General features: G+C 41.5%; 2 protein-coding genes across 2 annotated transcripts; one reads left to right on the top strand and one right to left on the bottom strand.

The window, feature by feature from the left end:
• The first annotated feature begins 5501 nt into the window (after positions 1 to 5501).
• LOC109512541 (uncharacterized) lies at positions 5502 to 7327 on the top strand. Its single transcript, XM_019864366.1, has 3 exons — positions 5502 to 6175; positions 6266 to 6676; positions 6762 to 7327. The coding sequence occupies exons 1-3, from the start codon at positions 5996 to 5998 to the stop codon at positions 6948 to 6950; spliced, it is 780 nt and encodes a 259-aa protein (XP_019719925.1). The 5' UTR covers positions 5502 to 5995; the 3' UTR covers positions 6951 to 7327.
• LOC109512540 (unconventional myosin-Ic-like) lies at positions 7268 to 19724 on the bottom strand. The gene is made up of 32 exons (XM_019864365.1): positions 19142 to 19724; positions 15372 to 15530; positions 15168 to 15283; positions 14666 to 14864; positions 14500 to 14580; positions 14173 to 14352; positions 13993 to 14091; positions 13741 to 13854; positions 13598 to 13669; positions 13398 to 13517; positions 13231 to 13313; positions 13043 to 13148; positions 12880 to 12960; positions 12707 to 12798; positions 12521 to 12615; positions 12362 to 12408; positions 12202 to 12282; positions 11865 to 11970; positions 11289 to 11406; positions 11087 to 11200; positions 10916 to 10992; positions 10755 to 10823; positions 10560 to 10644; positions 10176 to 10335; positions 10024 to 10107; positions 9850 to 9943; positions 9696 to 9751; positions 9495 to 9630; positions 8654 to 8724; positions 8483 to 8580; positions 8310 to 8409; positions 7268 to 8226 (listed from the first exon to the last, which is right to left on the bottom strand). The coding sequence occupies exons 1-32, from the start codon at positions 19157 to 19159 to the stop codon at positions 8200 to 8202; spliced, it is 3138 nt and encodes a 1045-aa protein (XP_019719924.1). The 5' UTR covers positions 19160 to 19724; the 3' UTR covers positions 7268 to 8199.
• Between the last annotated feature and the right edge of the window lie 3162 nt (positions 19725 to 22886).

Here is a 22886-nt window from a genome sequence, read left to right as displayed (position 1 = left end):
TTTAAAAGGACGTACCATAGCCTGAGATGACGTCAAAGGGCCAGCTTTCATAACAAGCCCCCCTGCTTTGTTCCAGCAGGTGGTGACCTTTTAAAAAAAAAAAAAAAAAAAAAAAGGATTGCTCCAGATTTCTTTTCTTTGCTTGATTCATCCAGCTGTTCTTTGATGTTTTTATTACTTTATCTTGCCTCTCGCTTGCATGGTTTGGATGTCCTGAATTTTGATCAGTTAAATGCTTTGTTGTAACCACCAACTCCCCATCTTATCATATAATGAATAACAATTAATATACTTACAACAACAAACGGTCAGTAAGTTCGCCCTGTCTATTTCCTGAGCACTGCTTGTTTGTCAGTGGGCAAGACACCATGTGTCTTATGACTGTAATAATACGATTCAAAAGAAAATGTCATACAAAGGGGGGTCACAAAACCTTTTTGACAGTGAGAATTACTTCATGCTACTGGTTAATGAGAAATGCTACCGCACACATTTCTGAAACAATGATGTGCCTCAAATCACCTTTCACTGATGTATACTTTCGTATTGATAATTCATGGTAGTCATGTACAATAGGTTCAAACTCATCATGTTCATCATTTCTTACCTATAAATCTCTGCAGGTCATTTTCACACTTCCTAGCAAATCACAATGTCCAGGTGAGCTATTTTTAAAACAGGCTCGCTAGATTCGAATGTATTTTTTGGGCGGGGGGCTCGCTGATCCCGGTGGGCAGTCTGTTAGTCATCCATGTCCTACATTTACATATGCTAGGCGGCGCAGCGACATGGAGGTTAGCACAATCTTTTTACAGTTCTGAGGTTGGGGGTTTGAATTCCTGCATCTTGCAAAAAAACATGCATGTTAAGTTCACTGAAGACTTGAAGTAGTCCTTAAGTGTGGATGTAAATATGGTGGGATCCAGCTCACCTAAACCCTATTGAGGATAAGCAGTATACAGAAAATGGATAGATGGACATTACGAAATAGAATACAGCTTTTAAATTTGGGATTTAACCTTCAAAGTTGAAATGATAAAAGGAACTTTGGCAAGACGCGTTAAGAGCCATTTCCACCCCAACAGCCCAAGTTAGGTCAGGAATGTTTTGTTGTCCAAAGTTTGTGTAACAGTCATTTGTTATTCTTGAATGTGTTGTTGTCCAAAGTTGGTGCAGCTGTCGTTTGTTATTCTGCTCAACATTGTGTCCCTGTGTCAGCCTTGTCCCTGCCAACAAGTCACTGCACTTTTTTTTTCCTTCTTTTTTAACTACAACATGATTACTGACATCCTCTGCATGTTAATTCATGCTAAAATCTACTGCCTTAAAAATAATAATTCCTCCTTTGTGTTGTTTTTTTGTAGCTGTGAGGTTATAAATTGATTGACATGAAAAATGATATGAAAATGGCAAACTAGCTCCGCCTAATGATACAACTGAATGAAAACCGTTTGATGATGGATGCTTGTTTTTTTTAGCGTTAGTACCTACCTACTCTTTTCATGTAGCTGCATCCATCCATCCGCGCATTTTGTAATCCGCTTATCATGGCAAGGGTCGCGGGCGTGCTGGAGCCTATCCCAGCTGTCTTTGGGCAGTAGGCGAGGTACACCCTGAACTGGTTGCCGGCCAATCGCAGGGCACACATAGACGAATAAACATCCGCGCTCACATTCACACTTGGGGACAGTTTTGTGTGTTCCATTAACCTGCCATGCATGTTTTTGGAATGTGGGAGGAAACCGGAGCACCCGGAGAAAATCAGAAAACGCAGGCACAGGGAGAACATGCCAACTCCACACAGGAAGGCAGGAGCCGGAATCGAACCCTGCACCTCTGCACTGTGAGGCGGACGTGCTAACCAGTTGTCCACCGTGCCAGGAATACGGTATAAAACAAGGGGAAAAATGAAAGAAAACAAAGGATGAACTAAAAATATAGCAGTCCATGCACGTCACATTCTTGAAATCGGTTTTCCTTTGATTACTGAATGTATTTTGTCATGTTCATATGAGTGATTAAGATTTTCCATACCGTGACACGACTGACAACTTGACCACAGCACAACATGAGAGGTTGCACAGTAATGTGTGAAAATTACAAATGGGAAGGAAATGCATAGCAAAACCAAGAGTGAGACTGAGAGTAAACAATACGTCACGAGGGAAATTTGCTCTGAAGGCGCCATGGGCGGGGATTATGAAAATGAGGGAAGCCCTTTTCCTTTTACTTGTGATTCGTTCAGCCGAAGAGGAAGTCATCGCGTACAATGATTCAATCGGACTCAAGCAGACAAATGGTTGCCTCATATTTGTGTCCGAAGATCACACTATTGCTGAATGCAAGTTATTTTGAAGCTGACAAATATGCATTGGGTAATTGGCAGGGGCCCTAATATTGATCCTTGGAGGAGACCTCTACGACCTGGGCAAGAGACCACAGAGTAACTTCAATGTTTTGCCTTTGTATTTGCAGTAGGCTACTGCAAATCAATTCAAATTAAACAAATTAAATAACACTGTGATTTTATACTGTATAAATAATTTACGTTTTGGGCTTCATTCAGTTGTTGACGTGGTTAATTTATTTTTGGAGTAACTTACTTAATGACATGAAAGGGAGAAAGAATAACAGAGTTATGCGGCTGTAAAGCCACAGATGTTTGATGTTCGTGACCACTTCTTGAAACACAGACAAAACTGGCTGCTGCCTTGACTACTAAAAAGTAAAGTACAGAAAAAAAAAAAAACGAGACCTCCCTCCAAATAAGGAGACCGCACTGATTTGCCAAAGCGAAACAGCCACAACACAAAGAAGTAGGTTGAACCCCTATGATGGTTTGTTTTGTGTTGTTTCCGGTGATATTGGGCAGCTCTTTTGATATTTTGAAATTGCCAGAGAATCTTTTACAAAATACACAGTAAACTGTCATTTATAGTGCAGGATACATTCCAGACGGACACAGGATGATAATGTAAAATACCAAGGGTGATTTAAAAAAAAAAAAAAAAAATTTTACCCCTCTGACATAATCTTACACACACACACACACACACACACACACACATTTACTGCAACACAACGACATGTCACACCTTAGGACCAACCTTGGAATGTTAGGTAACTTCCCAAACTGAATAACCTGTATCAGTGCCAAGTTAGGAATTTACCTCTGGATAATTATCACATCCATTCTGTTTGAACAAAAAAAACAAAAAACAAAAAAAAAACACTTGCATATTTTCTTATCCAAGAGAATAAAACATGTAATTGTTCAAAATACAACCTGAAGTTCGGCATACAATTTGACTCCTGCAAATTTGCGGTTCAGCACCTGCGGAATCACATATTTGCAGATCTTTTTTTTTTATTTTTTTTTAAATGTTATCATTGTTCACATTTTAAAAGTATCTTTTGGTTTCTTTATTTCGTGATATTGATCCCAGTCATGCGAATCATGAGACTCCTGGTATATTCCCCGTAAAGTGCACAGCTGAGTTTGAATCTTTATGAAATTCCCTGTTTTGTTTGCATGCGGGGTAAATGTGGATGAGATACAGTTGTATTTCTTAAAATATTGCAAAATGTACTTGGGATCTTCCATCCAATGTGTATTTTTAGTCTTAGGAAGGAAAGGAGTATGATAAGATAGAAAGTGGATATTTGGAGGAAACAATGTGCGATTGCACAAGTAGGAACAGTTATTTTTTTTCAACTTATTAAATACAGAGGAAAAAGGGGAAATTCAGCTGATCTCCTTTTCGTGTTGCACAGCACACAGAGAACCAAATCACATACTTGCATGTTGCAGGCATTTTAGGCTTGAGCGGGGGGAAGAATAAGAACTAGTTCTGCAGCAGGACTCGAATTAAAAAGACAAAAACAAAAAACGAAGAACTTACATTTCCAAAATCATACTACAATCAGACAGTAACTCACAATAAGTGGAAAAAAGATCTGGACATTGCTCCTGATGCCAGCTTCTGGACCCAAATCTGCATCCTCCAAATTTATATATCCACTCACTTATACATAGATGCACTGCATGCAAATGCATCTGAAACAAGCATCTGTTGTATTTTCTTGTTTGTTTGTTCATTTTTATCTTTATGCACCTTAATAGAAATGTATTATTTTTTTAAAAAACGCTCAAAGCCCAAGCAAGTCCTAAGAGATGTGTCACTGCTGCTACAAAGTTACTGTGTAATGAAAAATTCCTTCCCAAATAGGCAGGAAAAAAAATACCATGAGTGACTTAATTCACGTTTCATGTAGATTGACTCTAAGTTTCTTACCGAGAAACTTCCTGCCTTTCGAATGATTCATGTTTCAAACCACAAGATGCGGTAATCGTGTGGGAGAGAGCGCGAGAGAGAGAGAGAGAGAGGGAGAGAGAAAAAAGTTAAAACCCGAGATCAGTCAGGAACCGAAAACATGACCGCTAATATAAATTGATGGTGGAGTAACATAGTAGCATGAAGTTTTGGCACTCAAGAATTTTTTGGCTCGCGTTCACTGCTCCTGCTCCAAGGTATGCCTATCTTTCCTATTTGGGTGAAATAGGGGTAATTAATTGTCAGCATGTCTAGAATCAAGACAAATGACTTGATTTGAACTTTTTAATTTTTAATTGAGCGTATCATTGTATGTTGTGCGGTAAACAATGAGGACAATTTTGGTGACGGATTCAATTCGGTGAAGTTTGCTTGAACTGTTTAAAGTGTTAATTGAGGACAGGCTGCATTAATTCAAATGTATTTGTATCTGTGCTTATTGCATTTTAGACTAATCCGCATAACGTAGATTCGGAGGACAGATGCTACCACAGGAAAATTTCGGCATATACAGCTCTCTCTCTTAAAAAAAAAAAAAAAAAAAAAAAGACGACTCCAAGACGAAAAAGAGTTGTCTATAAATTTTAGAAATTCTGTCAACATAGTAAATATTGTTTTCTATTTTTGCACAACTCCCCCCACTACAAAATTACAAAATGTTTTTCTTTTTCAGTATACACAGTACTAGAGCATTGGGTTTCAAACTTTTTACACCGAGTGGGACCATTATGATGAAAGTTATAAAACAGTAGCGCAGTAGACATGAGGGTTCATCAAATACAAGACAGGGTAGGGGTTTGAACAGTCACACTGCATTTAAACGGAGAGGGTGGGGGGCAGAAACATCCGCACATCATTAATTATTAATGATTAAGTTACATGGAAATTGCGCCTACATAAAAGTAAAAAAGGTTCAATGACCGAACTGTAATTATTTCGGCATATACAGCTCTCTCTCTTAAAAAAAAAAAAAAAGATGACTCCAAGACGAAAAAGAGTTGTCTATAAATTTTAGAAATTCTGTCAACATAGTAAATATTGTTTTCAATTTTTGCACAACTCCCCCCACTACAAAATTACAAAATGTTTTTCTTTTTCAGTATACACAGTACTAGAGCATTGGGTTTCAAACTTTTTACACCGAGTGGGACCATTATGATGAAAGTTATGAAACAGTAGCGCAGTAGACATGAGGGTTCATCAAATACAAGACAGGGTAGGGGTTTGAACAGTCACACTGCATTTAAACGGAGAGGGTGGGGGGCAGAAACATCCGCACATCATTAATTATTAATGATTAAGTTACATGGAAATTGCGCCTACATAAAAGTAAAAAAGGTTCAATGACCGAACTGTAATTGAAAGTGAAAGTTACGACTTTGGATCATTTAAAACACACTGACTTGTGTAAGTAATGCGCTATTGAAATAGAGCCGCCTTGCCTCACCTAGCTGCTTTCGAGTAGCACGCTGCCAGAACTATGTCAAAATGTTATTTCACAATGCTGAATCATGCTTCTTTTTTTGGCCAAAATTATGTAATTTTTTATTTTTTGTCTGCAGCGGTACACAGACTGAATAGTAGTGCAGAAGTAGTAGTGCACCAACGCGATCATGTATTTTAGCTCGATGTAAAACGATAACGAAACAACGCTCACTGCTATGTTGCTACTTGCTTTCCAGATGATTGCTGGTTGCTGTGCTCTCTTCCTTCTTTGTTGCATACTGAACGGTACCGAGTCTTCAAATCCATCACTGGGTATCCACAAGGCGAGATATAGCAACTCCTTCCGCCTCGCAAGGTCCACCCGAACCCGTGTGCAACAGCTGCTGAGTAAATATGTAAGTGGTGAAAAACCCTCGCCAATCGCTACTGTGCCTGCTCATCTTAACGCTTATCAAAAAAAATAAATAAAAATGTTGGGATTGCAGAAGGAGCAGCAGTTAGGAAACAAGGACTTTGAGGACAGAAGTGGTCATTTGGATGACCTGCCATTGCTCTCTACGGACTTTAACAGCTGGCTCCAGCTTACGGTCAGTCACTTTTTCAAAAGACAAATCGTGCACGAGAAAACAAGTTACCTCCATCTGACTTCCTGGTTCCGTTTGGAAACGGTTTCCCTGGCTAAACTTTGGCTGGTTTGCGTCCAGGATTGGGAACGACTACAGGCTGCCTTCTCCGACATGCAGGCCTACAGGAACAGGCTGGAGTGGAAGAGGAAAGAGCTGGAGAGGGAGGCAAAAGAGAAGAAGGGAGTGCAGACGCTCCTCAACACTTTACCGAAGAACATCAAACACGTTGAAATGGACCTGAGGGACCTGATGAGCCACGTCAGCAATCATGTATGCTCACAATCATTTGACCCCCGTTTAAGATCAGGCATAATCGGAGCAACTATTAACACTTGTGATTTATTTCCTTCTTCAGATGAGTTACATCAAGACGTCCAACAGGACATCAAACCTTCCCACCGTTTGGACACCTTTGAACCCGTCATCGATTTCGAAAACGCTGTGGGAAAAGCGTGTGGATGGTTACATCATTTTACGGGATCTTGACCTGTACCTCACCAAGTTGGCACGAGACTTCCTCCTCCTGGCTTCTAAAGCACAGTAAATCATGCAGGGACAAAAGGAAGAGTTTGGCTGTTGAGGGGTTATCTCGCACTGGTCGTAGGTCACCGCAGTGAACTATTAATAGACTAATGAGCATCTCAGCGCTTCTCTGGGCATTTCCCCGAGTTTCTGTCTTGCCTCTGACTGTAAATTTGCAAGAAGGCTCCCACAACTGACAGTGCACATGACAACATCCTGTTTTGTCACCCAGGCCCCTTCATCGACTGGACTTTCCAAAGACACAAGATATTTGCTATTTATTTGACTTATTTATTGGATTGATTGCTTTATTTATTTTACAAAGACAGCGACACAGTGTTTACATGACATTTGATATTTAAAGTATAATATTTATTTATATATGGCTTTCAATAAAAAGATGAAATGTGAGGACTTCATGTTTCGATGTCATCGATCATTACCGGATATTATTTTTCAAGACAATTTTGCATAGCGTATTTCCTCAAATAGTGGCCTCCGTTCTTGAAAGTCACTGTACTTCAATGAATCACATGGTGCATCATTCACCCGAACATCTGCAACACCCCAGTCATCCCTCATTGGAGTGGTGAGAAAGAAAAATTGACGAGAAGTTGGAGCGAAAGCTATAAAGTGCATTTGTCCATGCCGGCAAACAAGCGCAAAGGAAAAGAAAGCAATAGAGATTGAGAATATATTACTATTATATTTCTGTGTATCGATAGCGGTTGTCTTCTTTCGGTGTGTAGATGAGATGCAGCCAATCCCACCTGAGTATGAACAAGAGATGAGGCACATGCCGGACTGCTTGCCAGCCATCCCTCACGTCACATTTGACCATTCACAATCACAATTGTGAACACTTTCAAGTCCTTGGCGAACTAAATTTGCATGTTTTTTGGAATGTAAGAGGAAGCCCGAGTACAGAGGGAGATCATACGCCAAACATGGACGCTGCAGGCCAAGATCTAAAGCCAGAATCTCAGAACTGTGAGGCAAATGTTGGAACAATTTTTGGTGGAAAATGATTAATTATTAATAACATTATGCATTATTTTTGTTAGCATTAATGGCTAAAAGAAGCTTGGGACGATACCCATTGGTTTCTCAGGAAATAAACGCAGTGGGCCACTATAAGAGGAATGGCAGTATGATTGAATGAGGGATTTTGAATATATATTCGGTGTGCTTCAAGCGCATGAAGAGCAGTGAGTGTTAATCCTCCTGTTAGCCAAGTGTTAGCGATAGCATTTTTCTGGTTTCGCGCTTCTTCATGTGGTGTTGATTCGAGGAGCAGTCTAGGACAGAATCAAACAGAATTCGTTCTTAAGTAGGCTGGTTTTATTCAAGTGATTTTAAATAAGAAGAGCTGCAGACTCACCACTAGCAGGTGTCCTCTTTTGCCTTTAGCCACCTTGAACTCGGAGCCCCTGACGAAATCGATGATGCCCTCATTGCCTCGTGCCCCCGCAAAGCTCACGCTAATAAAGTGAAAGCGCTGTTAAAATGAGGCTGTTTACGGATCTTGGGTTCAGCGGTCAGAGGGGTCCTCACCTGCCGGGCTTGATGTTGACGTGGTTTAACATGCGGGCCATCAGGGCTAATTTTGTCACTAGTTCAATCACGTGGTTGCAGTGCAGCAGCACATCACCCTGGGAAAGATAAAGGTGGATTTAGGATGTTCCTCATTTTTGTAAACAATTAAGCAGATCTTGATTGCTGTACTTTTTGCTTGTTGTCCTCACTGGGCAGGTGCAGAACAACCATTCCATCGTTGAGAGAGCTCACAGAGATACCTGCGCATTTCAAGAGGAAATCTGGATTCACAAAGAAACTCACAATACAAAAAAACAAAAACAGACTGTGGATTGCAGTCCCCTCTGGAACTCCACGTGATCCTGCAAAGGTGTTACAGAAGCCAAATGCTGAACAAATAACGAAATGAGGGCTACTACCTCACAGCATACTGTATCTGAGCATTCCATGGATACGAACAAGCAAGTTGGTACTCTAGGGCAATGTTTCCCAACCTTCTTTGAGCCAAGGCACACACCGCACAAAATGAAAATCTGTCACAGTGCAGTATATTGAAATAACGAAGATCCCGTCTTAATTTACTCACAAATTTACTTGGTGTAAAATCTTGGCCTGTTTGACCCCAAAAGTATTACAGTCTTCCGTTGTAAGAATGGCGAGAGGTTAACCGCACCTACTGCCATCTAGTGGAAGAGCAGATAATTGTTCTGCGGATTACGAGACATGGCGAATTTTTTTAATTGCCTCGCATACGCATTTGTGATGCATAAAAATAAGAATACAGTAAAACACATTAACTTGTGAACCAAACATCAAAATTAAAACCAACAGCGATTAAAAAAAGAAAGAAAAAAACAGAGCAAAAAGGAGTCGGAGGAAGTAAGAGAAGTACATAGATAGATGAAGAAAAACAAACAGAGTAAAAACATTTGTTGTTGTAAATCAACAAATAATAATTTCCACACTAGTTAGGTGAAATTTGTTGATCAGAGAATTCTGATTGGCTGCTCGACATGCTGATCAATCTGACCTCCAAGTGCCGCATAGTCGATCCTCTGCTTGATCTTGGTCTTGTCCACCAGTACGGCGAAGGTGTTGGAAAGGAGGAGCTGACGCGAGCGTGGCTTGAACCCCCTCCTGTCATATTTTGTCACGGGGACGCCGTACTGTGGCGCAAAAACACATGCAGCACGCTGTTGCAGTTCAAACATTGGGAGGCATTTTTTTTTACCTGCACTTTGTCACTGCCGAGAGTCTGGAGAACTTTGAGATTGATCTGCTCACGATCTATTTTAAAAAAAAAACAAAGAAAAAACAGCGAGGGAGTGAAGGTATATGTGTTATGTTAGACTGGATTATTGTGAGGAAAGTGCTGAAACACGCACCGATCCTGGTGTCCAAAAACAGCCTGCCAACGCTCTGAGGGTAGCTGTCTTTCTGATCCTTGAAGATCTCACTGGCAACAACCTTCTGCGTCATCTAGACAAGAATCGTGTCAGAGCAGCATTAAAAATTGCAAACAGGACCACAGTGGAATCTCAATTGTCACTTTCACTTACTTGATTCTTCCATTCAGGCTGGATCCTCATGCAGTACTTCATGACCATGTTGCGCATGTGCAGTGCGCGAAGGTATTCTGAGGCCTGCAGAGGAAAACAGATCAATGGTGGATTTGTAACTACTCGCCCTACAACACATCTGCCGAATGTACCTCAGTGACAGAGGGAGGAGATGCCAGCCAGCTTTTGTCCAAAACGCTTGTGGGCAGATTTTTGCTCAGCTTCATAAGGAAGGAATAACGCACGTGATCCAAGAAATAGTCATTGTCGGGACAGTAGTCCTCATGACGGTAGATAAAGCCTTTTATGAACCTGAAATAAAAACAGATGGAAGGACAATCTAACATGACACTTCTTGGATGTACCCGTGGAATCTAAAGATGATGAGTTTGATGAGGACACAGGAGCACTATTTCGATTGACAAGATCTCATTGCGTCGTCAGCACTTCGATGAGAGCTCATTTGAAAGTGCAGGTGTACCTCATATTTTTACAGATTAAAAAAAACTAAAGAGCAACGAGAGACAGTTTTGCACCTGCGAATCAACTCCGCAGCCAGTCGACGCCTCTTTGCCCTCCGGCGTCCTTTCATCCCTCGCCATGCGGACTGGATCACTATGACTGTACATACACACAAAGGCATTCTCAGCAGTCATCCAAAGAAATAATGATGCTCAAAGCATATACGGCAGTCACATGCAAGGGTTAAAACAAGTGTAACGCGCACTGACTTGCGTGTCTGATACGTTTGTATTTGGCTCTCTCCCTGTAGCCTCGCCAGGATGTCTGCAGCGTCAAAGCTGGAGCACAAAAGAAGTTCCTCATGAATGAGAGTGGTGAAATGATCTGGATTGCTTTGGATTTGTGTGAGGTACATTTCATTGTCACTTACCTATCTCGGGCTTTTTGGCTTGAAGCGCATCTTCAGTCAGAAAGAGAGTTTTGGGGAAACGGATGAATATTTTGGACCTGCATGCAATGAAGGAGTACAACTTACAGGACTGTAAAGTTTGTCACAGATCAAAAGAAAGGATGGTGTGAAAGTGGATGAAGGATGCTTTGCCTGCCAAGTTTGTACTCCTCTTCTTGGTAGCCGAGGTGGTTGACCAGTGTGGCCACACCATCGTGGAGTCTGCCATACCAGTTAGGCCACGTCTCCGGACACAGCGGTTTGTACCTGAGGGTGTTAGCATATAAATATAATGATACGGCCGAGCTGAAGATACACTAAGCCCAGAAAAACCGTGACTGGAATAGTGAGTCACCTCTGCAGGAAGGCTTCAAAGCTGCGTCTATAGGCAAAGCCAGCTCTCCTGACTCTAAGATTCTCCATCAGGCCTAAATACCTGACCTGGTGTCTGACCAGAACTTCGTCAAAGTGACCTGCAAGTGGAGACCGTATCAGCAAATTTGACAGTGCTTGTGCAAGATGTGTCATTCTTGTAATGTGTGACAGTGCCAGCAGACAGTTATAAAGGCGTCATCGGGATGTGGCAATCAGAAGTATATACTTGCTAGCTGTCCTTTGTACTGTACCTCCAACAAGGAGGTTAGCATGATACAAAAAGGAAACCATTAAAATTTGGAGTGGCTCTGCTTTAACAGATTCTTCTTACGGTATATCTCACTCTTTTTCTGCAGCGACATCAAGTCTCTAAAATAACACAAACGCATGATCCTGTTTGGTTACACTTCGAGCTACCGTACAACAACATAATGGTCAAAAACAAAATGGGTCATAATTATCTTGGGAAAAGAATTTAGCACGGCTCGGCCATTTTAATTCTGAGGTTTGTGCAGGTCTACCGAATGAAGTGTCATCAGAGTGTATACAAGTTCACCTGGCTGCTTGGTATCATTCGGTTTGATACAGCGTACGTATGACGGTTCCTTCGTCATGAGGATATCCATTAGTCTCGATAGGCTATTTTTAAAGTGAGTGGCAGCCTAGAGAAACGTAAACAACGACAAAAAAAGTTTATTTATATATACACATATATATAGTAATTGGTCAAAGAGTATATACATATCAAACTTGATTATTTCATTTCACAGAGAGAGAGAGAGAGGGGAAGGAAGGAAGGGAGAGAGAGAGAGAGAGAGAGAGAGAGAGAGAGAGAGTGAGACAGACAGACAGACAGGGAGTGCGAGACAGAGAGCGAGAGAGAAAGCTCCTACCATCTGTGGGCGTTTCTGGTCCGTCACTTCCTCTCTGGAGAAACACTGACTTATGATCTCGTTGTCTGACTGGCACATGATCTGAACACAGGCCAAAACCAATGATCCATGTCAACACAGTGGGAAACACGCTTTTTAGCCAATTACTAATGTTGTTTACCTCTTTCAGAGTCCTGTTCAGTGAGTCATTGTTCTTCTCAAGGAAACCTGAATGACATCAAAAATGACATCAGCTTGTTTTTTTTTTTTTTTCATTTTTCGGTTGCAGCAATACACTGTAATGATTTTAAAAAAGAATGAATGAATGCTTATTCGCTACCATCAACGTTGTAGTTGACCTCCCCAGCGTAGTGCAGCAGCCGAAACTCCTCTCTACTCATTACCTTCCGAGTTTTGCCATTTGCCAGCTTGTGACTGCAAGACACACGTGGACAGTCACAAACAAACTGTTCAGTGGCCCGTAGATCGAAAAAGACAGCAGTACTTTGATCATTTTCACTCATACGTGACAAAATGGGGATGGCCGCCAAGCGTGTCCTCCAGTTTCTCTAAGAATGAGGCATCACTTGTCTCTCCGGGTCTCAGGCACTCCTCATCCTGAAAGACAGGAACGCTACTCAACTGATAACAACACCAGCAGACAAGCAGACAGTTCAGACAAGGCGTCGATATACACACCAGAATGGCAATGATGCCCTTGTGCCTCGCCTCGATCAAGTCACAGATGATTTTGTTGTCAAAGTACGGCACCATCTCCCACTGAAAGTCGGGCGGCGTAATGTTTGCGTTAAGAGTGGAAATGTGCCCAACGTCCGCATTTTGAGATCTATAAAGCACTCACGGCAATTCCCTCTGTTGTGTACTCCTCTTGCTCGGATCCGAGCGTGAGCTCAATAAAGAGCTGCTGGAGCTTCTCGCTGCAGTAGTTGATGCAGAACTGCTCAAAACTACAGGGAAAGAACGAAACGAGGTGTATTTGTTGCAACATATTTAGCGTGATAGACAAAGCAAAATAACGGCGTGTCAGACCTGTTGCGCTGTAGGACCTCAAAGCCATAGATGTCCAAAAGCCCGATCACTGGGAAGGCTTTATTGCTATGGTCCATGTCATCCTTTATAACAATAGAGTAGACAATAGACATGTGATGACCTTGTCACAGTTGGCTTTGTCTTTGTGATTAAAAGAATGGCTGCACCTTCAGAGCAAGAGACTGATTGATCTTATCCACCAACCAAGTGAAGGCCCGACCGTAGACAGCTTTAGCTAAGGCGTCTCGGGCAGATATTGCTTGCTCAAAGTTGATCGGGATGATCATCTGCAATGTAAGTGAGAAGCGAAACTATAAAATCGCTCTAAACACAAACGCCCCCAAATAAAGAACAATAGTGTCTTTACCTCCTCCCCCTTGGCTGTGAATTTTCTGTGAGTAAGAGCCTCGCTGAGGGATGAGGCTTGAAGACCCAGCAGCTGCAAAACAAGAACACATCTGTTCGGAAAAAAAAATTACATCTGCCAATACTCTGTGGGATAAATCTAACCTTCGCCACATTTGCTATCGGCATCTCAGTGGTAATGTGCGTTTCACCTTCCTCGCCTTCTCCAAACTGAATGTTTCCCAGATGGAGAACGCTGGCAGTGATATTCAACAAATTCTGACAAAAGACCCAGAACTCACATTGGTGAAAACAAGCAGTATATAAGAGGGAAGAAGAGTTGTACTTTTGGAGATCTAAACCTTGACTGTGTTCCGGATTAAGCCAAACACATACAGCGGAGTGATTTTGACCAACCTGCAGGTCTTCCTCAGTGAAGCCAAGCACAGAAAGGGCATTCATCAAAACCTTCCAATTATTCTTGTCACTCATGGAGCTGACTTTGGAACAGCTTCCCTATATCGAGACGACTCGGTATCATACACAATGCTGGCAAGGTGAATTGATGCGTACGATGCAACGTTTTGCTTGACGCACCTTAACCAGATACTGGTAGTTCTGAGGGTTTCTTTCAAGGTCCAGCATCTGGAGAAGCTCACTGCTCCCACCATCCAGAAGCTGATAGAAGATGTGGAAGTTTCTTTCTCCGTGGTTCTGGTGGACTACACGGGATTCCTCTAAAAGGTAATTGAGGATGTGGCCACCCACTGGCATCCCCTAAGAAAGGCAGAATCTTAAAACATTGCAGCGACACAGAAAGAGAAACTGCAATCCACAGTGGCTTAACTTGATCAATATTTCTAGAATGCTGCAAAGTCATTGACATACAGAATTAAAAAAAAAATCCAGGAAAGGATTGTTTACCTTGAAGTTAAACTGCACATCCATATATTTTCCGAACCGACTGGAGTTGTCATTCTTTAGTGTCTTGGCGTTACCGAATGCCTACACAAAGCATGAGTTGGATGATTTCAAGTGAATGAAATATGCTGTGGAACTTTGATTCCAATTGCAAACTCCGATTCAATACCTCCAGAATAGGATTGGACTGGAGCAGGCGGTCTCCGAGGGTGGTCATGTGATGATTCGTGGGGCAGGTGACGGCATAGTAGAGGAGGATCTTCTTCGAGGCTTCTGTTTTACCTGAACCGCTCTCACCTGATATGAGAATACACTGATCCTTCCATGTGGTCCGCATGGCCCGGTAAGTGTTGTCTGACACTGCATAACTGAGTGAAAAGCAATGCAGTTTTAGAGTCTACGCAATGAGTCAATTGTCACGGTTGTCACAATTGCAATTGGCAAACAACATCATGTAGTATTTAGAAATTTGGGCAATGTTAAGAGTAAATTCTTTCAACGCAAAAGCTGTCACTCACTCTTGCTATTATTGTATTACAATATTTCAGAGATGCCCACGTTACACGGCACAAAGTCTAGTAGACAGGTACCATTCATTCGATGAATAAAATCCCAAATTAGCAATTCACATTCCATCGTGCGACCACAAGCCTTGCAAAAACAAGACTCACATGTGAGGAGATATTTCATAAAAGCTGACTCCTTTGTAGCGTTCCATCTGCGGCTTGGAGTAAATCTCGAGCTCTTTGTAGGGGTTTACGGACACCAGCACTGAGCCGATGTAAGTCTGAGCCAAAACAGTCACAGAAAATATGCCAAACATTCCAACATCACTCCAAACCAACATATCGAGAGATAATGAGAAACGTTCTTACATAGATGAGGTTTTCTCTGAAGCGCCGTCGCAGGTTCTCTATAAAGGCCGCCTCGCTGTTGTGGTTCTCCAGTAGGACAAAGTCCTGGACTCCAACCCTGTCACGGGCCGTTAGGGTGCTCTCCATCACCAAGCGAACCCTTCCTTCAATGTCCACCTCCTGTAGAGAGAAGCGGGGTTGTAATTTAACCATACAGACACAAGGTGGCGCTTCTGGGCTGTTCCTATTTTATCTGAATGTATTCCTCCTCATTTTAAAGCCTTGAAATAATTCACACAGAATTAATATTAATAATAATACGAAATAATAATTTAATAATACAAATAGATTATGTTTAGATTCACGTGTTAAAAAAATGACATCTAAAATGGATTAGATTGGGAAAAAATGGCTTGGAATGACAATTTCTGACAAAGAAAGTTTGGTCTCTCGAGGATAAGATTTGCTAAAGGCATACATTATAATTAACAATGAAACTTTTACTCCAAAATTTTATCGTCTAGAGTAACATTTGACTTAAAAAAAGCAAACATGGTGCAAGTAATAACATCAAGCACGAAACATCAAGCACAATGTATTTACAAAACAGTCTCTCTTCTTGATTATTAAAAAAAAAAAAAAAAATACGAATGACTCAGCATTTACTGACCACATCTATCAACAACACTCCACAGTTCGACCAAGCCTCGCCAAGGCAAGGCAAGACATTTTAGGAATCCCAATGATAAACAGGATGTGCTTATCTGTGTTGAGATGGTGATAGTCTCCGCGTACTGTACACACAACGTGATAACACCACGGGGTGATAACAGTGATGCAAATGGGAAAGCGTGTGTACATGTCAACCTTAACGTGACGACAAGCCTAATATTATGGATGGGTAGAATTTAGTGGGCTGCGGTGACATTCTCTGTGGCCACAGTGTAAAATATCGCAGGCACACACAACCACAGCAACATGTAACGGAAAGGGAAACAGTTGTGGCTTTGGAATCTTTCCTGATGAATAATATTCTAAAAGTGAGTCATTGGACATTGAGGGTATTTTGTCAATAGTGCGGTCACTTCAAAAGTACCTCTTTGGTACCCTTGACAATGCAACGCGGTTCTGGAGACGAGACAGGAGTTACAAAATCTTGAAGTTCAGTTACAAACTATTGAGGGCCAGTCAATTTACAGCATTTGGATTGATGTTTCAAGGCTCACAGAACGTTGTGTTGTATGTGAACACAGAAACCACCAAATGAAAGATGAGACTCTTTTCTTTCATCAGAAAAAAAAAAAAAGAGTTGCCAAAACTTTTCCCTACCGGAAAAAAAAAAAAAACGTAGTTGACCGCACCTCACGTCGATGGCACTCGACGATAGAATGCTAACTTTGTTCGCACTTGTATGACGTTTTGGAACACGTGTTAGCATTAAGCTATGGGGAATTTTGTAAGGTTTTTCGTCTGATTACCGTATTGGCCCGAATATAAGACGGCCCTGATTATAAGACGACCCCCTCTTTTTGAAGACTCAATTTTGAAAAAAGACTTTTTGAACCCCAAATTAATTTTTATATTAAAATAATTAGAGTACATCTGAAACAAATGACTATAACTATATATTTGAAAGAAAGAGCATGTTATTTTGCCTCATTCAAATCTAAAGTGCAATCACATTCGTAAATGAATGGCTTCTGGTTTTTGAAATGTAAATTACATCAGAACTTCTCAGCTGCCGGTTAACCTGGCCGATCTTCGACCCACTTTTCTCCAGATTGTCACTACGTTTCTCATTTTTCTGTCATCTCTTCTATTATTTTCTTGTCTTTTCCTTGTTACCGCTATTTTTTATTTTTCTTCTTCGTGCTACCGCTATTTTTATTTTTATTCTTCATGGCACGGGTTCACTTTGGCCTGAGAAGTCAAGTTCAGCAGATATCTGGCGCCATCTAGCGTCGTGAATGGGTATAATATCTAGACCGCGAATATAAGACGACCCTTATTTCAATGCAGAAAACACCGTCTTATATTCGGGCCAATGCGGGAAATACACAATGTCTGATCCTTAATTAATTTGGCAATAAACAGCAGGAATTAAGCACCTCCCTTTTAAATGATTGTTCATTATTTCATGTTTGTTGCGTTCCTGCTCGGAACTCAAATTTTAGCTGGAAATGAGCGACGGCTCAGGAGTCAGGTCACCTGTGAGACAAGGTACATGAACTGCACCTAAAGGGACAGAGATACCTTCACACTGGATTCACTTTGTAGCAGTACCTTCTTCTCTCTGTAACCCCCTGCGGATTTGATGTAAACAGCTATAAAAACATCAACAGAAAGCAGAACAAAGGCGCTAGGCTTCTCCTCCATGCATGTGTCTCTCTCAGGGGGCTCATTTGGCCGCTCCACGTCGCTAAAAGGCCTTTACCCTTGAGCGGTATTCATGGGGAAATCCTTGCGAAAACAAGAGGACAACAGTGGACGGCAGCCAAGATGTGAGAGCAAAGGAAAGCCACCAAAAGTCTATTGCAGCCACTCCTCGCGGCTTCACCTTGGAGTATTGTTCTCTCATTCCTGCAGGTGGGCTTCCTACAGATGTGATTAACGCTTGGCTGTCAGATTTTCCAAAGAACACAACGAAGGAATGTTGGGGTCAGGATCGGAGCAGGCGGTCAGAGGATGCCATGGAATCTTTTGTTGCGGTGTGGCAATAGCTGCATGTTTTCAGATGAAACACTGGGGATGGGTGTATCGTTAAGTCTTAGAAATGGCGGCGAAACGAAAGGAATCAGCCGTGCAGATGTGGGAGGGGAGAAATACAGCCTCTGCAATCACTCTGACATTTCTTTTTTTTTTTTTTCCGAGAAAAATCACATAGGTATGCATACCGTGATAAAACATACCTCAGTACAAGACAGCACAGAGCCAGATTGCCATCGGCAAGACCGAGCTGGCTCTGCGAAAGCTCCTTTAGCATAATCACTCATTCGTCAGATTTAACACCTTCACGCTTTTGCAGATGTGCTTCGGCTGCCGTGCCGACGAAGCGCGCGTGTGCGCAACCGTGTTTGTGCAATCATCTCATTTGTTTTTCCAACTTTGAGAAGGGCAGTTCAAAATCAAGGTTGCCGAGCAACCAAACTATGTTGTGTCATCACGCAACACAGCAAACATTGTTTTCAGTCTTTCGCCAGTCACGAGTTGAGATTTTGACTTTCATCCCTGCAATCAGCACAGCAAGCAGAACTCCATTTTTAAATGGGACTCGGCCTCGTCTAAACAAACGTTCCCGACTGCAAAACTACTTCTGCCACTACATATGAGGCTTAAAAGAAACGGAATCCAGTCCTTTGCGTCTTTTAAACCAGGCCAGGCAATACATGGCGTGGATTTTTCGTTGGAAAACATCTGAGCTGTGGTGAAACGAGTATGTTTGCTCTGCAGAGGAGGCACATCTCGCAGTAGGACTTGACTAAACTTTTGCCTGAGTGACTACAACCAGATAATCTTCCTTATTTGGTCAGCCTCCGTCCAGCTCTGGCGAGGCTTGATGCTACCACAGCTGGATGAAACCGACTATTGTGAACAACCCTAAGCTAACTCCTCTGCGTTAATGCTTCGTGAAACCCAAAACAAACCACCGCATCACAACTCAGAGTACATAAGGCCCTTGTTTTGATCTTTATGACGAATTGTGCTTCACACTACGCAGTATAGATAGATGAATATGATCTAAGTAGGAAGCAAAAACTGGACAAGGGGCATCGTGGTCGAGAGGCTCTTACCCTGCCTTGGTACCTCATCCTGTCCTGTTATTTGCTTGACAAAGGATGAAGTGCTGGTTCCCCCGCTGGGCTGGAGCTCCACCTCTCGTGTGAAGCGGACCCGTCAACTGTAACCACTCATTCAGCGTTACCCAAGGGCAACAGAGCGAGGCAGTTTAATGTCTTCTGTCTCCCCTCGTCAGTCCTCTTTTCACTTTCTCTCAGCCTTTCCGCACGTCCGCCGTCCTTCTGCCGATCGACCTCCCCTGCACATGAGGATAGAAAGCGATCAAGGCAAAGGTCCCTCGTTGAAACTTTCAATTCACCTTCCCTTCAAAACGTTCAGATATACGTCTGCCTCTCCAAAAGCCCTTTCACCCCCCGCTCTCTCTCCAAACTGTGCCGCATGAAACAAGAGCAGGAACTCCGCTCACACGTCACAAGTGGGTTGCAAAAGAAAAAAAAAAAAAAGAAAAAAAAACATGGGAAAGTATGCTGCTGTGGATAATGCTAAAGGCGAGCCAGAGAAATAGGGAGTGGAAAAAGTTACTAGCAGCTCCAAAATAAAGAGTAACCACTCTGCTGCTGCAATTTTAAAAAAAATAAAAAATAATGAGATGATGAGATCCTGAAGCATTCTTTCCATCTTTCCCTCCCAGTTGAGTTTGCTCCCTCCCTTTTCTCCCACAAGCTGAGACAGATTCAAATAGGATGTGGGATAAGGATTTCTTCCAGTAGGTATACCTGCATATCTGATTCATTAAGAAATGAAGATAAATGACATTTTTTCCTGCTGTTTTCATGGAACAATATCATATTCAACATTTGTAAACATTGCCAAAGCAATAACCTAACAAGCGACGAAAACAAAACGGGCTTGCAAAACATTTACGTAGTCTTTTCTTTGTCTGTCAGTTATTTTTGAACGAGTACTTTTACTATATATGGTTCACTCACACAGTTCCCTTTTCTTCATGTCGGCCAATGCCGCATTCCATCAAATGCTTGTTATTCATTTTCATATTAGGCGACCATTTCAAAACAAATTCATACAATGAAACAATAGAGAATCATTTCTTTGCCACGCGGGGGAGAAAAAAAGGATCCGTATTGTTTTGCTTTCCTATCAAAGCCAAACAGTCTCCTGAGAAACAATTCTGGATCGGAGATTATGTAACGTGTAAATTAGCCTCACGGGTACATTATATTGCAAAGTTATGTTCACATTCTTCCGTAGTGATCAGAGACAGAACAATTGCGCCTTTCGCAGTCGACCGCGTTTTAGTACACGGACGTAAGATGCAACGGTGAAGCATCACATGTGCACAACACGTAAAACATCAAAAGAATTGGACCAAAACATGAAGGAAAAATAAGACTCTCAATTCGAAGTTTGAAACACTGCATGAGTGAACTCATAAAATTTGATATACTGTACTGGGACGGGTAAAAATCATCGAATCCCGACTCGGTAGACGTGGGGTTTGAGTGTGCTTGGACCAGTGTCTCGGTATTTCCATCATTAGATGCCAAACTCACTATATCCCTTCATAAAAAAAAAAAAAAAAAAAAAAAGACATAAAAAGTACAAAAAGTACAAAACATGCAGGCACTGACTATACATCGGGATGCTACATCCCGCAAGGTGTCACAGAAATCGACAACATCTGAAAGGTGTATCTGTCACCGTTGTTTTCCAGATGTGCCAGTGCTCCTATTTCTGTCAGGCAGTTCCTGTAAGTGGGATTTCCTTCCTTGCTCTTTCCTGATGTTCAAGATTTTCCTTCATGGCCTGCCATCAGCGAACCCAAACTCCTGTTTCAGAAATATGACTTCAAGCAATGTTCATATAAAGCCAGTGGCACTTTTGCTTAAGCTTTTACATGATCCAAGGTGGGCTGTCCACTGTCACGGCACACACTTTGGTCTGAACTCAAACAACTGTACAATGTTGTTATGTTGCCATGAATAAAAGATAGCACGAATAAACCTGACTTTGATTTTCACATAATTGGATCCAAGCTCCAAAACTAATTCCAAACATGTGAACTACTGCTGAAGGAACTCCAAGCATAAACAACAATTCATCTTGCAAACTGTCAGCCTGCTGGTTTTTGTCTTATTTTAGTCTGCAGACGGTGGATGACTCAGCGAGGCAATATATCACGGTGGGATGAATTTTAGGGCGGGGTGGAAAAATGGGAGGGATTCTTACCTCTCTGTATCTATTTGGTCTCTCTCTCTCTCTCTCTCTACTGAGCTCCACACGCACAATACTTCCTGTGTGCGGGCACACACACACACACACACACACACACAAACTATCCATGTCTACCGGCCTGTCTTTCTTCCTGTCTATTTTTTCAGCCTATCATGTTGCAGCGTACACACTTCATGGTGCAGCTATTATTGAGTCTCCACCACTGTGTATTATGCCCCTGATGGAGAAGCCGCTGGTAGCCTGTTGTCCATCTGTGCTGCGCTCCGTCAGCACCCATCTGTTGTCACTTTCACCCCGTATTGACCTTTGCTGCCTCTCATTGCCCCATATCGCCGTTACACACACAGAGGCCACTTGATTACTAGACAATCGTATCTGAGATATAATAGATAGAACACAGGAGGACTCCGTTTGAAGTTGTAACTGTGCAAAGTGGAGTCAACAAGAATAAAAAGTTTTGCCTTGATGATCGCTGAGGCAAACTTATCTTAACATCTACTCCTCTGGTATTTAATTAAGTCAAGGCCAATGGCGTTGCCTTGTGGAAGTATTATCAATCACTTAAACTACCAATGACCACCCAGCTCATTGTTAAATCCTTCTGAAAGGGCCCAAAAAAAAAATCGAGAGGATTAAAACGTTGATGCTGCCCTCTCGTGGACTTTTCTAGAGTGCACTGTATATGCACTGTACTGTATATACTGTACATAATATAACTACATACAGTGCAGTACAATAATTGAACGTAATAATGTAATGATGGTGGAAAATTTAGGTTGGTAATTCTAAGTTTTCTTTCTTTTTGTTTTAATTCACTTTCAACTGCAATTCAACTTTTGGGGCCATACACTAAGATTTTATTAGTTTAAAGGCCAGTTACATTTCTGCAAATATTGCAACTGCACTAATATAGTGTATATGCTTTGCATACTAGATGAAAAAAAATTACGAGATATTTAACTATATATTACTATGTGTTAAACAAACTGTGACAATGACAGGGGTTAGGTTATATTTACTATTTCCACATGTGTGAATGACAAAAATAAATGTACAAGAGGCCAAGTGTGTAGCTACCAAGGATTACAGACTACATCAGAAATGCGACGTAATTGCATTCATATTTTATTGATTTACTTTTCATATGCGTGCATTTTATATTTGCATCTATAAAGAAGTACTGTAAATAATACGAAGAAAAATGTAAGAAACGTGTGCATGTGTCAGAAATGTATAATTGCTCATGACTTGAACGTCTTTCAACTTCCTTTGAAACAATTGCATTTTTTTTTTACTCTAGTAAAATATATAGCGCATGTCGAAAATATGTTTACTGTGGTCATAAACATGAGTACGACACATGTGCAAAGCAATTCCGCTCACAAAATACCGCATAACTTTGAAAGTGAGTTACCGAGTTCCAAATTGGAAAACGTTTATTTCTTTATATACTCTCACACGACAAATGAAATGATACATGGAGAGAAATTTAGTGACTGAAATCACATCCGTGGGGAACGATTTTGGCTGGTACATTTTTAAAGT

Source organism: Hippocampus comes, unplaced genomic scaffold (assembly GCF_001891065.2).
Source record: "Hippocampus comes isolate QL1 unplaced genomic scaffold, H_comes_QL1_v1.1 scaffold57, whole genome shotgun sequence".
Lineage (NCBI taxonomy): Eukaryota > Metazoa > Chordata > Actinopteri > Syngnathiformes > Syngnathidae > Hippocampus > Hippocampus comes.
This window is presented reverse-complemented; position numbering and strand designations above follow the sequence as displayed.

Excerpts from the sequence above, each read along its gene's own strand:
- LOC109512540 (XM_019864365.1), bottom strand. Across the intron at positions 13,149-13,230 it reads GAGGTCCTACAGCGCAACAG|TTTTGAGCAGTTCTGCATCA; the intron begins GTCTGACACGCC and ends CTTTCCCTGTAG. Across the intron at positions 9,944-10,023 it reads AGCCTGAATGGAAGAATCAA|ATGACGCAGAAGGTTGTTGC; the intron begins GTAAGTGAAAGT and ends ATTCTTGTCTAG.
- LOC109512541 (XM_019864366.1), top strand. The coding sequence starts at position 5,996 with ATGTTGCTACTTGCTTTCCAGATGATTGCTGGTTGCTGTGCTCTCTTC. Across the intron at positions 6,176-6,265 it reads AACAGCTGCTGAGTAAATAT|AAGGAGCAGCAGTTAGGAAA; the intron begins GTAAGTGGTGAA and ends TTGGGATTGCAG. Across the intron at positions 6,677-6,761 it reads TGAGCCACGTCAGCAATCAT|ATGAGTTACATCAAGACGTC; the intron begins GTATGCTCACAA and ends TTCCTTCTTCAG.